The sequence below is a fragment of the Cucumis sativus genome, chromosome 5 (assembly GCF_000004075.3).
Source record: "Cucumis sativus cultivar 9930 chromosome 5, Cucumber_9930_V3, whole genome shotgun sequence".
NCBI classification, from domain to species: Eukaryota; Viridiplantae; Streptophyta; class Magnoliopsida; order Cucurbitales; family Cucurbitaceae; genus Cucumis; species Cucumis sativus.
In genome coordinates this window covers 19,969,493-19,982,999 of record NC_026659.2, presented here as the reverse complement: position 1 = coordinate 19,982,999, position 13,507 = coordinate 19,969,493, and the positions used below count along the sequence as shown (strand labels likewise).

Below are 13,507 nucleotides of genomic sequence, written 5' to 3'. Positions count from 1 at the left end.
GTCTGATTCTCACAAATTTATTTAATATCTACAAAATAAAAATAAAACGGAAGTATTTGGATGTTTTTAACCTGCTGCATATTCTCTTCCTTGTTCCTTTCTCTCGTTTATTCCCATATAATTTTCCACTGTTTTTTTCCTCTGAACCCTAAATTTTTCTTTTTCTTTTTTCTTTTTAAAATATGTCAGTTGGAAGAAGCAATGTCAACATAGCTGGCTGGTGGGGATCGCAAACCCCACATTGCCACTGCTTCGAATCTCCCTTTTTTTCCCTCTCTCCTCTTTTTTTTTTTTTTTTTTTTTTTTGTTGTTGTTGTTGTTGTTGATGTTCTTGTGTTTAATTTATAAAAATCTCATGAAAAGAGGGGGCAAGCTGGAATATGGGTAATGATTTGAATGATTTGATTATTCTGTTTTGCTTTTTAAAAAAATTTATTATGGGTTCTTTCTTGGGTTTCTGGGGTTGAATTTGTTTGGTGTTTTTGAAGCTCTGTAATTTGAACACAGCCAAGATGCTCTGTACAATACACACCAAAATGAACCCACCTATTCCTTTCAACTTGCAGTACCAGACAACACTATTTTGCTGCTTTACAGCCCACACATTTACATTATATATATCAAAATTTTAATTCCTATAAGTTTAATTTCACTTCCCCTTTTTGTTTTTCTCTCTTACTCTCTCTTACTCTCTCTCTCTCTCTTTTGCTTTTTTGGTTGTTATTGATCATTGATCGTTTTTTTCTTCCTTCCATTTGAGTTTTGTCCACATGGGGTTTGTTCCTTTGATTGTATTATGAAATGGGGTTTCGGTTTCTTTTTCTCCATTGGTGTTGAATTTTTTGAATTGGGGTTTTGAGGTTTTGAGGTTTTGAGTTGAGTCTAGTAGATTAAATTGAATTTCCTTCTCTCTCTCTCTCTCACTATCTGTCTTTCTCTGTCAAGCTACATTATTACTCTTTTGTTGTTATTGATATTAATCCCTTTTTCTTACTTCAATTCGAGTTTTTTTCCACATGGGTTTAGTTCATCTGATTGTTCCGTTAAAAGGGTAGGCGGATTTTTAATCTGATTTTAAATCGAGTTTCTTTGTGGGTATATATTGATTTTTCTTTTGAGGGTTCAGATGGTTTTGAAATTGGGTTGGTTTGGTGGAGGGGAATACGAAGCAATAAAACTCTGAGAAGTTGTTGTCGGCGCGAGGTCACTTTCTGTCGGCATTGTCTGTATCCAATGATGCATTTCGTATTAATTTAACCAAAAAGTTCTCTCCCACTGTTTCTTTCTGCTGCTCTTTAGCCGATTTCGTCTTCTTCTTCTTCTTCTTCTTATTCGATTTCAACTTCAGCATTTGCAGGAAGTTGATGATCGGATTCCATTTTTGTGATTTTTGAGTTCTTTTGATAATAATAGTATTGTTACACCCCGTTTTTGGTTAGAAGACTCTTCATCTGTTTTTGGAATGTGGGTTGAATTTCATATTCTTTACACACCACTGGAAGGAGAAGAGTTCTGCAATTGCTGATTGTCAAATGACGCTAAGACTTCAAAAGATCTGCCTCATCCTTATTACTTTCTTCACGATTTCAGGTTTGAAGTTCACGATGATGTGTGTTAGTCTTCAATCTGTTCTTCCTCTTCTTGCTGAATTTAAATGATCATTAGAGAGAAAACGGGGGGGAAGAGGATGAAGATCTATAGATTGAACTTCATTCTTGTAGTTGACTGTAAGAATTGCTTTCATATCATACACTTGGGTAGGTGCCACGCTCCCCGGTTTGGTTTGTGATCTAAAAAATTGTGTATGAAGGGATGGAATTCAGAATTGTTTAACTTGTTTCAGTAATTGTTTTGGAGAAGAAGTAATAACCACATTGTTTTTGGCTAATATGGAAATGAAAACGGATCATGAACCAATGGAACCTTTTGACTTGTGGCAATTTGTTCAATATTTGCTCCATGATTGTACCTAATATGAGTGTTGTATTTTTGTTTTCAGATTCAATGTATAATAGTGTGTATAGTAGTTGTTATACTGTAAAAAAGCATCAAGGGTGAAGGGAAGAACCCACATGAGATGTCAAAGGTTCTTGCAGCAATATTAGGAGGTTCTGCAGGAGCCGTGGCATTGGTGGGATTGATTATTATACTTTTAAGATTCTTAGCACGCTCGAGAAACACTGCAAGAACTTCCGAGACTGGCTCTTCTGATCCATCTGTTCAAGGTATTGTTTTCATCATCGTTGTTGGAGTTATAGATTAGCTTGCATATTTCTTTTTTTCTGAAGGATGATCATCAGCTGGTTGTGTTTATGATTACTTGTAGTGGGAAGGCATGTTGGTATTGAATTGACTCTACGAGATGCTAGGCGTTTTGAGATGGCAGAGTTGGTGTTGGCCACTAATGATTTCAGCGACAAGAACTTGATTGGAGAAGGGAAATTTGGGGAGGTCTATAAGGGTATGCTTCAGGATGGAATGTTCGTCGCTATAAAAAAGCGGCATGGAGCGCCTAGTCAGGATTTCGTAGATGAGGTAATATTCATTTATTGTCTTGATGAAATTGGTTATATTTCAGGTCCCCAACATTGCTATATATCCCATATAAAGATGCATAATTTGAGCATAAATGGAAACGTTAGAGGATTACACGGGATCCTCACAAATATCTTAACCATTCTGCCCGCTTTCAAATGATTTTTGAAGTTCTTGAGTCAATATATTCAAACTCCACTTGCGTTTGTATAGCGAAGAATGTAATGATTTTATAATGTATGCTAGTATCTATTTCGTTCTTCACTGAGTGTGTGATCCCATTATTTTGGACCGTTACCTGTTGAATTTTAGAATGGGTAGGTACAATCTATTAAGCTGAGTGGATCCGTTTCAAATGAGGTCGCTAAAGTTTCAGCTTAACTCGACATATGAATTGCATACCACTTCACCTGTATTTTGTTTTGAAATCATGATGCATTGATTGATGGTAAACCAAGAGTATCACTTGATCATCACCACATATTTTGTTCAGTGCTCATTCTGCCTTGCTGCTCAGTAATTGACTTCGTTTCATGTTGTTGGATAGGATGGTACTTGCATCTATGTTGAATTCATGTTTTAATCTAATTTACTTCATTTACTATCAGGTACACTACCTCTCGTCTATTCAGCATCGAAATCTCGTGACTCTTTTGGGCTACTGCCAGGAAAATAATCTACAGTTTCTCATCTTTGATTATATACCCAACGGAAGTGTTTCTAGCCACATATATGGTAATGGTCCATCCTTCTGGCTTGTGAGATTACGGTTCCCTCAAATAAGAAAGAACTATTTCTCAAAAGTCACTCCAAACTCACTCTGAAAGAGCACGGATATTTGCAGGCACTGAGCAGCGTTCGGCTGAGAAGCTGGAGTTCAAGATCAGACTCTCAATAGCTCTGGGGGCAGCTAAAGGTGAACCTCTGCAAACAGTGAGCATTTATTTGCATCTCTTGTAGATTGACTAACCATCAAATATATCAATGGTGAAACCAAATTCTTACCTGTGAATGCTTTCAAGCAACTCGTCCTTCAGTTACCTGAGCTGATTTTATCATATGTAGGTCTGTCACATCTTCACTCCATGAGCCCTCGTTTGACACACAGAAACTTCAAGACATCCAACGTTCTTGTAGATGAGAATTTTATAGCTAAAGTGGCAGATGCAGGACTTCACAATGTCATGCGAAGATTTGACGTTTCAGAATCATCGTCCCGAGCAACAGCAGATGAGATATTTCTTGCACCTGAGTACTGATTCTAAAACTTTCCACAATTGCCATCAACACTGCATGTTCTATTCTATTGTATTCTTCATCTTCCATCTCCTTTTGTAGGGTAAAAGAGTTTCGACAATTTTCCGAGAAAAGTGACGTATATAGTTTCGGCGTATTCCTTTTGGAGTTGGTAAGCGGTCAAAAAGCGACTGATGCACCTGTTTCCAATCCCAATTATACTCTGGTGGACTGGGTAAGTAGTTTTTCTTTTTTCAACCCAAATGCTTACAGTCAAACATTTTGAGAAATCCTCTGGAACAAATTGGGATATATATGTTCAGATGTAAAATGTACTTTCTGAAGAGTCTAGTTTGTTTATACTCCTAAGTTCTAACGGTTCAGAATTGAAACTATATTAGCAACTAGCTGATCATGTCTTGCTCTAAATTAGAGACATTGTTTTAGGTAACTTCAGGACATGGTTTACTTTTCTCGATACAACTCCCATCTCAGGGAAGCAATACGAGTAATTTAGGCATTATTACCCTATTACTTCACATAGGTCTAGTATCTGGCATTTGAGATGTGCACATAGTACATTCTTGTTCTAGCTTACCATTCTGAAACTGTATCCATTTCCGTACCTATTTGGAAGATACAAAACAATCAGAGAAAGAGCGATATTGGTAGCATTACGGATCCAAGGTTAGGGAAGAGCTTCACTGAGGAAGGTATGGGTGAACTAATGGATTTGATACTTCAATGCGTCGAATATTCAAGCGAGAGGCGTCCAGTGATGAGCTACGTGGTGACAGAGCTGGAAAGGATACTGGAGAAAGAGATGAACTTAACAACAGTGATGGGAGAAGGAAGCCCAACTGTTACTCTTGGGAGTCAGTTGTTCAAAACCACAAAGTAAAAAAGGAAAGCGAAGGCTTGTTTGTTAGCCAAAAGTGTGGTATATGTGTAATAAGATCCTTTTTAGTTTCTTAATTATTTTTTTATTTTTATTTTTTAAATATTCAATTCACTTTTTTTCCCCTCCACATCAGAGAGAGCAAGAGACCTCAGCTGTTGTAAGTGTATAAAAAAAAGAAAAAAAAGAAACAGCTGAATCATTCTTTTTATCAATATTTTTTTTCTTTTGTGTATTTAAAGTAAATGTTGTTAATGATTGTTGATTGTTCATATGGAAGTGAAGTGGTGAGGTTGGTGTGCCTTTTTTTCTTTTTAATTACTCGCTTCTACAATATATTTTCTTTTAAATAAGGCATGTCTTAAGAACTTTACCAACCTAGCATGTGAGATAGTCTATGGCTTCAAATCATTATGAACATTCTTTAATCAAAGTGTAATTTTATATCATACTTATTAAAATAGGGGTTTCTTATTCTTTTGTTTTTCTTTCTATTTTATGGTTGATGATGTTTGTGAGCAATTCCTTTCCCCTTCAGCAAGAGCTTTGTGTATCTTTTCTAATTAATTTGGGTTACTAATACGTGCAAGCAAGCACACACCTAAGGTAATAATATAATTAAAATGAAATTTTACTTAAAATAATAAAATTTGTGTGGTAGAGAGATAGAGAGCACATATGCATTATCTTTTTTTTCTTTCAATATTAATCTTCTTATTAGACAAAGACACATTTGGTTATTGTTTTGACCTTAGATTGATTTTATGCTTACTATTGAGTTGAACATTCATGTATATGCACTTTTGAGCTTCATTCTTTTCTAACTCTTGTAGTTGTAGCAGCACTGAAATTCGTCATCATTGATCTCTCTGTTCATCTTCTATCATTTTCATGCATAATTGACCATCCGTTTTGCGTATTAGAACTAACGTAACACACTTTCTCTCAACCAAGACATTAGGTAAGAATCATTCAAAACCGTTAAGATTGACACATGCTAAAATAGTTTATGCATTCATCAAATCTAAGAAACAATTAACAAAACAAAGTTTGCAACAATTAAAGACTGCATAAAAAAAACCCTAAAGACAACTTTGAACTTAGCAACTCATGGTAAGATACAAACATAGACAACTGCCCGATTGTATCTAAGAACCATATTGAAAAACAAGACCCAAAGAACACAATTCATTCCAACAATTCCAAAACCAATTTGGTTTCAATCTCTAAGATAGATTCAAATTACTTAAGTGATCTTAGAAACCAAGCTAAGGATTGGACAAGGTTAGAAACCTTCATCAACAAAACATATGATTTCAAATTAAAAAAATGGACTTTCAAGTTCTTCAAGAAATTTCTAAAAAAGAAAATTAAGGGAAAAGTCTCAAAATAAGATTTCAAATTGCATCCATCAAAAGTCTCGTTTTTCATAAATGGAAGGATAAAGGCATTATATAGCTTTGTAGAGATCTTGTCCTATTTAGTAAAAATACCAAAGATCAAAATAAAATATTAACTAAACTTTCTATCTATCTTCCAACCACCATTATTAATACAAACATATTAATGATAGTTACTTTAACTTGTCAAATTAAAACAAATGGAAATACAATAAAAATGTGATATTGACTAAATTATGAGGCCTTCGAAGTGTTGGATTCATGGAAGCTTAATACGTACCCCATAGTCTGCTTCAATCGAGAAAACATTCACACTAAATACTCCAAATGGTCCTTCGTCTATTGTATTAACATATGACACGTGGAATTAAGATGATTGGTTCATCTTTGATGTTTTCGATTTTGTAATTGGTCTGTATGAAACATCACGATTCTTATCATTGTCCCTATCCCACCTCGTCCCGAGCACCTGCTTGCTCGTCCCGAGACGTGGCGTGAAGTCAGCCGAAGCCATTTGTCTTAGAAACAACCTCAACTGACCATTGACATAAATACATGAAACGTTTTAACAGAGAAAGACTTTAAACTTGAAATACTTTAAACTGTAGTGTACCCGTATGAATATCTTTATAAAACTTAATATGAAAATTGAATTAACTCGAAGATATGAATATTTTAACAATTATAAAATAACTTAAAACAAGACAATATCCTTGCATGAAAACTAAGTTGGTTTGGTAGCAGTATGTTAAGCATATGGAGATCCACAATCTGTACTTGAAAAGAGGGAAAAACATTTAGAAATGGTGAGCTAAATGGCCCAATGAGTGATAATTTTGTAAAACATACTTTAAAACAAATATAATTTAATCTTTTCATAAACCAATCATAAACTATACATAAATATATAATCTTAAACATTTCTTTAAACTGCATAGTGTCTATGTTTCAAAATACTCTTTTATCTCATGCTTTTAAATAACTCTCTATCATAATAACATTTCTATTTCAGAACTCAAACATGCTCGTAAATCATGGGTTTGTAAACATTAATAAACTTTAGAATAAATACATTACATGCTTTGGAATCATTTCTAAATAACATACTTTAATACTTTCTAAAGCATGCTTGTAAATCAGTAAACTCGACACTAAAACGTCAAATTTTCTTTAGAACATTTGATAAATAATCAGATTTAGAAATCAACTTCAAACTCATTTTATCACTTACACAAGAGTAGTTCAAACCCTTGGTCGATAAGCTCGTTCTATTTCTTCTTGTCCTAAAATAATGGAAAATAATTTCATTTAATTCTCTCTTATCATAAAAACATCATAACTTTACTTAAAATTTCTCAAAATATCAAAGATAGCTCATACATACCAAAATGGCATGATTGGCGCGCAAGGAGTGGGCGGCAAGGTGTTGGTCGTGCACTAGTGCCTGCGTACTAACCTCTTAAAAGGTTTTCCGTGTGCGCCTCACACACATGCCACCCTTCTCGTGTGCACCTCATGCAACTTGCTCGGCCATCATGCAGGCCCTACATTTCACACGACATGCCTTGCACCCAACACAATTCGAAAGGCCTAAAAAACCTTATTGTGTCCAAAACGCACGTCCAACACGCCTCGCTAACCTCTTAGGCTCAGTCACTAACCTCTACTACCTAGAAAATCATTCTTAGCCAAAACCCTACTTCTACTTTAGAGCTTTACATCTTAAAATCCATGACTCAAATGAAAATATTTCCTTCTACAAAAGTTTTTCAAATTAACTTAAATTTCTTATCTCAAAATTTCAACTTCAAATTCCAATGGATGAACTCTACAGGCCTCTGGAAGTCCACCTTGCTCAAAATCACCTAAATTCTAACCGTCATCACTTGTTTCAACTCAAACTAAATCGTTCATTTACCAAATTAAACCGGCAGCCCCAAAATATAAAATAAATTCAATTTATGAACTTTTGGGACTAAATACAACCAAAATGCGCGGAAATTTTGGGAGGAATGTTTATCCCAAGTGACTATATATATTGAAACTTGCATGAAACTTTATTGACTCCTCCTTCAACCAAAATTTAAATTAAGCATGCAAGGACACTTGGAATCCACTTGATCGACTCCACCTCTTCATCATCTTGCCTAACCAAAGTCTCAAGAACAAACCAAAATGCCAAGCCAAAGTAACCTCCTTGTCAGTACATATACTACGATGAAATAACAAAATGGAAAGATAGAAGAATGGAAAAATGTTGCTACAAGTTAGGAGATCAACACAAATAATCTTTTCTTTTATCACAACTGTTTAATCTCCCGGTATCTTGTTCAAGCTCTCTCTCTCTCTCTGTAATTTTCTCCCGTCATTTTTTAGTCTCTCTTTGACCCCTTAGGCTTCGGGCCTATTCGGGCCCCCCTTCTCTCGGTGGGAATAAAGTGCTTGTACAAACTGATTTTTCAGCGAGAAAACTCTGCTCCTCTGATTTTGTCAAGTCATATCACTCCAACTACCATTCTTTTCGTTTTGTGAGCTTTCCTAGCACGATATTTTTAGGTTCATTGCCTAAGGCTGTTAGTTGTCAAGTATGATCCATCGCATTGCCCTTGTGCGAGATGTCACATGCAAATTGCTCCTTTTACTTTTACCCGCTTGTTCTGCATTTGAACATGTTAAACACATAAAATAGGAATGCCATTTATGTAACCCATATTTCTAAATATATATATATATATATATATTTACAACATAAGTTACGTGTTCTGAGCATCCCTTAGGTGTTTTAACTTCATTGTTTTAATAAAACAGACTATAATAACGGTCGTTTCCACACGTTATCAAGTAACCGTCGGGTTGGGTTGAAATTTTTTATTATTTTATTTTTGTTGGATTGGGTCTCAGGTTGAAGGGTTGAAAAATTCAGGTCAACCCAAACTAACCCAACTCGATTAATATAATATAGTGTATATATATATATATATATATATATATATATATATATATATATATATAATTAATATAATATAGTGTATATATATATATATATATATATATATATATATGTGTTTACTACTATTTATTTATTTATTTAATAAAAGTTAAATAATCTTAAGAATTCTTAGAGTTTTTTTTTTTTTTTGCATATCTTGATGTGAAACATATTTGATTTATGCTTGATGATTTTCATTTACAAACATTAAAATTTAGAAATGAAAAGACACATAATAATACAATTTGACAACCCAACCCATATTTTATGAGTTGGGTTAGGTTCGGTTGAATTGAAAACTTAATTCGGGTTATTCGGGTTGACAATCCAATCAACCTAAAATTTTGTGTGGGGTTAAGAATGTCTTCCAACCCAACACATTTACACCTTTATAGGTTACAAAGATGCAAATGATAAGAATTCCTTGGGCACATTAGATCTAAGAATCATGTTGAAAAACAAAAACCAAAGAACACAACCCCAACAACTCCAATACCAATTTGATTTGAACAGCTAAGATAGGCTAGGTTCAAGTTAATTACTTAGGTGATCTAAGAAACCGAAGTCCAGACAAAGTTAGAAACTCTCATCAACCCTCGATCTCCAAAGCACTCCATAAGCAAAACAGATCAATTCTCACTTGAATGCTCTAAATATTTGTGGATTCTTTCACAAGAAAACACAAGAACAAAATTCTACATTTTAAAATTTTTCAGATTTCATTCATCCAAATTCTTCTTTTAAATGTGAAAATTACAACCCTATTTTACTAATTAAATACTAAAGGAAAATGTTGCAACATTTAATTTTATGCTCTTTCAACTACTATAATAAATGAAAACACATAATTAACATTAAATAAATACATAATTTCTTAATAAACATTTAATTTTAAGACTTTTGGGTTGTCCAAATAACTTTTCAACTTCCAAACATTGCATCTCTTCAACTTCTTCATTTGATTCAATTATAATTTCTTGGTTCATATCACAAAATATCCAAAATTCAAAGAAAATAAGCCTAAAAAGAGGAAGAGAAGCAAGTTGAACTCTTGATTACTGCCTTGCAGTATCACCCTCCAACGATTTTCTTGATCATCCACTCTTTGAAAGCTCTAAAATGTCATCCCTGTCAAGAAAATTTCTTTTGGTGGAGACCTTAATTAACCCAAGAAACCTCTCCAAAGTGATGGTAAAACCTCAAAAACAATATTGTAAATGAATAGAGGATGAGAAAATGAAGAAAATGAGTGGTCATGTGCCTAAAACAACCACTTGATTCAAAAGTTATGACCTAATTACAGATAAAAGATTTTATAGTAGCAATATATGATCTTGTATTATTAGCAAGATACATAAATGCACCAATTGCACTAAGATATGGTACTTCTGGACCAAAAAGTTCTTCATTATTATATAGAGGTCGAAATATATCTTTCTTCAAATCAAGTGAACGAACTTGCATTAGAATGTTCAATGGATGTACTTTATCCATATAAAATCTTTTCAATTTTTTTCCTGTATAAGTTGGTTAATGAACAAATATCTCATCTGCTAAATGCTCAATTTGCAAACCGAGGAAAATTTATCTTTTTATGAGGTATTTCATCTCGAATTCTTTATGAAGATATTCTATTGCTTTTAAAAGTTGTTAAGAAGTTTCAATTATATTAATCATCAACATATACAGTTATAATAGAAAATCATCATTGTGACTTCTTTATAAAAATGCATCAACTTATTGGATTATTTTGATATCTTTTTTCAACAAATATTCACTCAAACTATTGTACCACATTCATTCTGATTGTTTCAATCAATATACTGATCTTTGTAACTTTATTAAGCATAGTTCTTGAGAACTTGATTTATATGTTTCAGATATCTTAAATCATTATGGGACTTTCATATAAATATCATTATCAAAAGATCTATATAAATATGTTGTGACTACATCCATAAGAAAGATGCATGTCCATATTTTTATATACAGTCAGACTGATTAAAAATCTTAATGTGATTGCATCTACCACCGAAGAATATGTCTCCTCATAATAAATACCAAGTCTTTGTGAAAAGCCTTGTGCAACTAATCTTGCTCTATATCTTATGATCTCATTATCTTCATTTCTTTTCCTTACAAATACTCATTTATATTCTAGAGATTTGACATCTGGTGTTTGGGCTATTGGTCCAAAAACTGACATTTTGAAAAGTAAATTTAATTCTGCCCCAATTGTTTCTTTCCACAAAACCAATATTTTCTTTGTCGACATTTTTCAGCAAATTTTGATTCAGGATCTTCATTTTCTGATATAGTATCAAGAGCAACATTATATGAAAAAAATTGTTGGGTTTTATGTCCTAAAACTCGTAGATAGTAAATATAATCCATTGATTGTTATTAATAAAGTGTTATTATTATAATTTCAATACGTGTTATTGATTATATTATTAGTTTTGTCTATCAATAACCTATATTCAATAAACTAACAGTCTAAGTTGTTTGATCGGTCTTGCACAGTATGTAGAGACATATAGGGATCAATGTTTGAGAAAAACTTAAAGGGCCTATAGTATAGGAATAAAGTTGGATACATTATCCTGACAACACTATGAATACGACTCAATTTGTATTTGATACAAACGCAATGATCTAACTTGTTCATGTAGGTGACAAGCGAGTGAGAGTATCCTATGCAATGAGTTTGCATAAGACCAGACCACGAAATAGTAACCACTAGATGTAACTCCATCAACTAGTTAAATTTCTATTTCATTAGGATGACTTAGGTAACTTAGTCTTAATCATGACTTTATTACGAACTTCTGTTCGTGAGGGATTTTCCTTTGATTTGTACGGGTGAGAGTGGTCAAATCTTCAACTCAATATGCTTATCATTTTAGGGACAAAACTGAGTAGGGAACTGGAAGTACTATCACACAAAATGGAATTCACTCCTTCCCGACTTTAGGGTAAGTAGATAAGTGTTCCCTTAAATGGTGTCTCCGGGACCTGAACAAAGACCCTACACTCTCTATGGCACAGGAGGAGTTTCTGTTTATTGGTTGGACTATAAAACAAGTTGTTCGCTAGAGGAGCACTGATATTTAAGGACTTGAAGTAACCTAGGAGTAAAACAATAATTTGACCTATCTGCCGTTATGAACACTCATGAAGGACTAACTTATTGTTACTCGTCTATATCTATGGACATATATAGAAATATATCTACAGTGAGAAGAGTTCAATTGTGAGTCTTTAGTGGAGTGTACACACAGTTAACGAATATTGATTAATGTAGTTAATGAGTTTAGCCAATCAATTTTATATCGTTGTAGCTTCTGATACGTAGGCTCATTAGGTCCTCTTCCTAGCTCGTAAAGGGTAATGAGATTTATTTATATTGGTTGCAATTTGAAACGTTCAAATTTACTTTGGTAATTAATATATTGTATGGTGATACATTATAATATAAAATTTATATTTTAATTAAGCTTTATTATATATCAGCTTACTCTTGTGTCAGACCACGATTCTATCCTTGAGCTTGTGGGTCCTATAAAAGACAATCTTTCGATGCTCGACAGAGATGTATGTACCCTGGATAGATACCTTATAATATAAAATTTATATTTTAATTAAATTTTATTATATAAACTTAATTTTGGATATAATTCAAAATTAATTTATGAGAGATCAAATATTAATTTAATGTGAATTAGATTCATTAGGTTAAAATTTAATATGTATATGATACGCGTTAAAACAATATATTATGAGAGAAATTTATATTTAAATATGATTCAAATTTTGATTAAATTAAATATGAGAAATTTAGTTTAGCAATTAATTAATTTGAGAATTAATTAATAGTGTAGTTTAATTTGATTTAGTTAAATTAATTAAAATAAAACTACAGATTATGTGAGAGTTGTTTAAATATGATTTAAATGAAATAAATATGATTTAATTACTTATTTTTATTTTTTAAATTAATAGGGAACATGGTCCACGTTTCCATTTTCTCTCAACTTTTTCCTTCTTCCGTTTGAAGAGGAGGAGGAATCTGCATAACGAGGAGGATAGTTTCAAAACAGAACTATACTTTGCATACTGAAAAAGAAATTCTTTCAATTTTCTTCTCTTCCGTTTTTCCTCTTTCAAATGTTGGTTCCACAAACCAAAATCTCAACCCAGAGAGGTCTCCAAGTTTGGTGTTTGAAAGATCTAGAGTCGTCAACGACGTAAGTTTGTTCTCTGCAATCTTTAATTTTAATTAGCATGCTTAGCCTTTAGAAAATTTGCTTATGTAATTGCCAATGTACTGTATTTTTAGGATCTCAAATTAAATTGAGGAATGCTTTTGTAAATTCTTCTGTTTCAAAGGGCTCTAATCCCCTTAAAAAATGTTGTCAACAACTACATTAGTTCAATTCCATCTTTTTC

General features: G+C 33.0%; 1 protein-coding gene across 1 annotated transcript; it reads left to right on the top strand.

Annotated features, from left to right (window-relative positions):
- Positions 1-319: 319 nt before the first annotated feature.
- Positions 320-4,987, top strand: LOC101203399 (proline-rich receptor-like protein kinase PERK10). The gene is made up of 8 exons (XM_004143719.3): positions 320-1,590; positions 2,000-2,225; positions 2,327-2,535; positions 3,144-3,270; positions 3,380-3,451; positions 3,601-3,787; positions 3,874-4,006; positions 4,409-4,987. The coding sequence occupies exons 2-8, from the start codon at positions 2,078-2,080 to the stop codon at positions 4,670-4,672; spliced, it is 1,140 nt and encodes a 379-aa protein (XP_004143767.1). The 5' UTR covers positions 320-1,590; positions 2,000-2,077; the 3' UTR covers positions 4,673-4,987.
- The last annotated feature ends 8,520 nt before the right edge of the window (positions 4,988-13,507 follow it).